At 48.2% G+C, this 4,077-nt stretch overlaps 1 protein-coding gene across 1 annotated transcript; it reads left to right on the top strand.

The window, feature by feature from the left end:
- The first annotated feature begins 596 nt into the window (after window positions 1–596).
- On the top strand, window positions 597–3,854 carry RAC3 (ras-related C3 botulinum toxin substrate 3 (rho family, small GTP binding protein Rac3)). The gene is made up of 6 exons (XM_009588071.1): window positions 597–694; window positions 971–1,088; window positions 1,728–1,790; window positions 2,275–2,434; window positions 2,552–3,553; window positions 3,750–3,854. The coding sequence occupies exons 1-5, from the start codon at window positions 597–599 to the stop codon at window positions 2,680–2,682; spliced, it is 570 nt and encodes a 189-aa protein (XP_009586366.1). The 3' UTR covers window positions 2,683–3,553; window positions 3,750–3,854.
- The last annotated feature ends 223 nt before the right edge of the window (window positions 3,855–4,077 follow it).

The raw sequence follows: 4,077 nt of genomic DNA, 5'->3' as shown, positions 1-4,077 counted from the left end.
ACAGGGCTAACTGAAGTTCATATGCTTACACTACTGCCAACCAGGCCCAGCCCCTGCCAGCTGCCACCTATCCCACTTGCCTTCAGCAAAGCCCTGAGCTGCTATTTTCAATGATCTACACTGATGCCAGAATCTCTTTCCAAAGTGACAGTGGTCAATTTTAAAGTTAATTTTTGTTTATGGATACTTATTTTTTCCCTTTTGTATTTATTGACATCGAATTCCTCTACCTGAGGAGCTCGAATAATCCTGTGTGTTGCATTCACCTCACTGTTTACCCATTTTGCTAGATTATTACAGATGTGTTGAGCCCAGCACAGAACCCTAATTTATTCCCTCTCTTTTGGTTCCTGGAACAAAAATATTTTGCCTGGTGTTTTGCTGAGGCTGAATGGGTGGGGAAAAGGAGTGGGAGAGAGCAGGGTCAGGTAAGTGCTGAGGCAGGGTGCATATTCTGAGTTCAGGCCTGGTCCCTGACAGCTAGAGAATTCCCGCCTGCTACAGGTTTGTTTTTTCACATAATAACTTTTTACCTAACCTCTTTTTTGGGTGGGGAAAGGGTGAGTTTTACAGTGCTTCCTGCTGTACCCTTTTTTATGCTTGTCACTCTTATCCTCTGCAGAGCTGTAGGGAAGACCTGCTTGCTGATCAGTTACACCACGAATGCCTTTCCTGGAGAATACATCCCCACTGTGTGAGTAATGGCCTTGGGCTTCAGTTGCTTTTTGCTCTGTATGCACGTGTCTGTAAAAGTTGTCTTTGTAGGTGAGGACGCTGTCCCAAATCAGACTATGAACTTCACACACGAGGAGGGTGCCGGTGGTAAGGCTGTGTATGTGAGGAGGGCAGAGTGTCCCCACTGGAACTGTGTTGCAGCGTCCTCTCCTGATTCACTGTCCCCTTGGATTTTGTATAAAGAGATGTGTGGGTCACAAGAAGATTGTTACTGATGAGGACTCTTCCTTGGCAGGTTTGATAACTATTCTGCCAATGTCATGGTAGATGGAAAGCCAGTGAACCTAGGCCTCTGGGATACAGCAGGGCAAGAGGATTATGACCGACTGCGACCTCTTTCCTATCCACAGACGGTGAGTCCTGAGCTTGGACTGGCTTTACTGCTCCCTCTTGGGGACAGGGAGGCTCCCAAGGACAGCCAGGCTTCTTTCCTTTGAGGAAAGTCTAAGTTCCTGCAGCTGTAACCATAATTCTGGTTGTTTAAGAAGTATCACAGCTGAATTTCTTCTAAGAGATTGTCCTATTCTAGTCCCTACTTCGTAATGGTGTTCGAACAGTTATGTGTGCCATAGGGAGGCTCAAGTGAAAGGAATGGTGTGGGGCTGCTGTGCAGCCGAGCCATGTTCCATATTCCCATTCTCTCTCGGTGGCGCAGCTCACTGTTGGGCTGCACTAGTGGTGTTTCCCTGGCTGTAGCAATTCCTACATGGCTCCCCTGCCAGGGCTGAAGCCCATAGCACTGTTAAGGTATTTGTGGCCACAGGCTCTTAACGTGCAGAGCCCGGTATTGTAAAAGAAGATGAAGTCATACACTCAAAGTCCATTCCTTCCCTCTCTGAATTAGTTTTGCACCCTTAATGGGGAAAAATTTCTTAGAGCCACAGTCCTTACTTGTGAGAGGAGGTTGTCCTCTATGAGGCTCCCTCTCCACCCTCCCTCCATTATCTCTAGCTGTTTCTTTCTACACAGCTGACCCTTTTGTTTCCGCACAGGATGTTTTCTTGATCTGCTTCTCCCTTGTGAGTCCAGCCTCCTTTGAGAATGTCAGAGCAAAGGTAAAGTATTCTCCTTCTGGGTGAAACAGTGGAAGAGAGGAATCAGCGAAGTCCCCTGCCCCACCCAGCACCACACCTACAAGCCCAAAATTTCTAGCAGTCATGTTTTGAAGGTCACAGTCTGCAGGTTTTAAGAGCAGTCTACTTTTTATTCATGACTTCTTTGGCAACGTTTTTGCCTTTTTGAATCTGCATCTTAAAGAAGATAAGGGATGTCCTAGAAGCTAAAATGCAGTTAAGGGAAGCACTGTGTGCAGAGTTGGCTGGCACTGTCTGTCATGATTCCATGTGTGAGTGCCTTCATTATTACATCTGCATCAATCTCTTTCTGCAGAGTGTATTCAGAACTGCAGGCAGAAGTATCCTGTTCAGGTGTTGCCACCGTGTCAGATAGTAGTAAAAACCTTGTTCCTAATAGTAAGTGCATCCTCATGGTTGCATCTACTGCTATAGCTACTTTTCTTACCATGCCTCTCTGTTTCAGTGGTACCCTGAGGTCCGACACCATTGCCCAAATACACCTATCATCCTGGTGGGCACCAAGCTGGACTTGAGGGATGATAAGGACACCATTGAAAGGTTACGTGATAAGAAACTGGCCCCCATCACCTATCCCCAAGGTTTGGCTATGGCTCGGGAGATTGGTGAGTCTCATGTTTTGGCAGATCTCCATGGCATTGAGCTTTCTATTTTGGAGGGGGTGAGGGACAGTATGTCCTGGTAGGACTGGAGTGGTTGAGCTGGAGCTCTCTTTCCCCTAGGGTCGGTAAAGTACCTCGAGTGCTCTGCCCTGACGCAGCGGGGCTTGAAGACGGTGTTTGATGAAGCCATCCGGGCTGTGCTCTGCCCACCGCCCGTGAAGAAGCCTGGCAAAAAGTGTACTGTGTTTTGAGGGCTGTGGCCTAGGTGCTGGCTCAGCATGTTGTCATCTTCTGACAGATTGCATATTAGCTGGGTGTTTCTGGAGGGGGCTGGGATGTGTAGGACCCTTCATCATGTACGAAGTCAGTGTTTTTTAATGTCTCTTTGATTTAACGTCAGTGTTGATGTGAAGGGGCAGCGGGGGGTGCCGGGGGGGGGTGTTGTACCCCCCCCAGGGGAGGTACAGCGGGGAAGGCACGGTAGCTCCTTGGGGCAACAGGTTCTTTTGGCTCTCCCGAACTCCAAGCTGAAAGGGCTGACATATCCATCCTGTCCTGGAAACACCTGGTTTCAACCTGCAGGTGAAACAGGTGGTGAAGATCCTTGTGGGAGTGGGGAAGGAGCTGACACGAATGGTGCTGAATGACAAAAGCAGCTGGGAGAGCGGTAGAGTCTCCTTGCCCAGCCTACTGCGGCTGAAAGTTAACAAATTGGTGCTCTAGCAGATACGTGCCTGAGACTGTTAAAGAAATCATAACCAGCCCCAGAAGGGGTTGAACTAAATGAGATACGAAGCTGAAGAACTAATCATTAGGTGCTTTATTGGGTACTAGCCAAACTCAGTGAGTGAAACAGCTCTGTGCAATCGATGTATTTGCATTTTCATGTGTGCACACCCTAGGACAGCGTGGTGCTGCTCCCTCCCATCAGTCTTCAGCTCCCCCCGGCCCCCAAATCCAGTCTCTGCAGAGCAGGGCTGTGGTTGTTGCCTCTGTTTTGTTTTTTTCTACTAAAGACAGCAAAGGAAGCAATGAGGAGTCTGCTAACTTCTTTCCCTTCCCACTCAAAGTGCAGGCGGGCTCTATGGATTTGGATGGAACAGGGAGAGCTTCTGAAGGGTTGTGGGGGGGGAATAGGGTTCCCCCGGCCCCCAAATCCAGTCTCTGCAGAGCAGGGCTGTGGTTGTTGCCTCTGTTTTGTTTTTTTCTACTAAAGACAGCAAAGGAAGCAATGAGGAGTCTGCTAACTTCTTTCCCTTCCCACTCAAAGTGCAGGCGGGCTCTATGGATTTGGATGGAACAGGGAGAGCTTCTGAAGGGTTGTGGGGGGGGAATAGGGTTGGAAGAAAGATGTCCAATTTCTAATCATCATGTAGAGTGACAAGATAAAACCTTATTTGGTGCAATAAACATTCTCCATGACGGCGTATCTGAGCTTTATTATATAGCAGCCTTCTAAAGGTAATTTTCTGCCTCGCTTCTCATACAGGTTCCAGCCCTGCTGCCCCTCTTCGCCAGCAAGACTGGGTCTGTGTCATTGTTTTCTATCCAGTTTACACCTATGCAGTACTAGTATGAAAATTAAGGCCAGGTGTGAAATTCAGGTGTCATCTTAGGAGACAAGAAATCCCCCATCAACCATCAGT

This window comes from Fulmarus glacialis, unplaced genomic scaffold, assembly GCF_000690835.1.
Source record: "Fulmarus glacialis isolate BGI_N327 unplaced genomic scaffold, ASM69083v1 scaffold39461, whole genome shotgun sequence".
Taxonomy (NCBI): Eukaryota; Metazoa; Chordata; class Aves; order Procellariiformes; family Procellariidae; genus Fulmarus; species Fulmarus glacialis.
Note: the sequence above shows the minus strand (reverse complement) of the source record. Positions and strands in the feature narration are given on the sequence as shown.

Excerpts from the sequence above, each read along its gene's own strand:
- RAC3 (XM_009588071.1), top strand. The coding sequence starts at position 597 with ATGCTTGTCACTCTTATCCTCTGCAGAGCTGTAGGGAAGACCTGCTTG. Across the intron at positions 695-970 it reads GGAGAATACATCCCCACTGT|GTTTGATAACTATTCTGCCA; the intron begins GTGAGTAATGGC and ends CTTCCTTGGCAG. Across the intron at positions 2,435-2,551 it reads GGCTATGGCTCGGGAGATTG|GGTCGGTAAAGTACCTCGAG; the intron begins GTGAGTCTCATG and ends TCTTTCCCCTAG.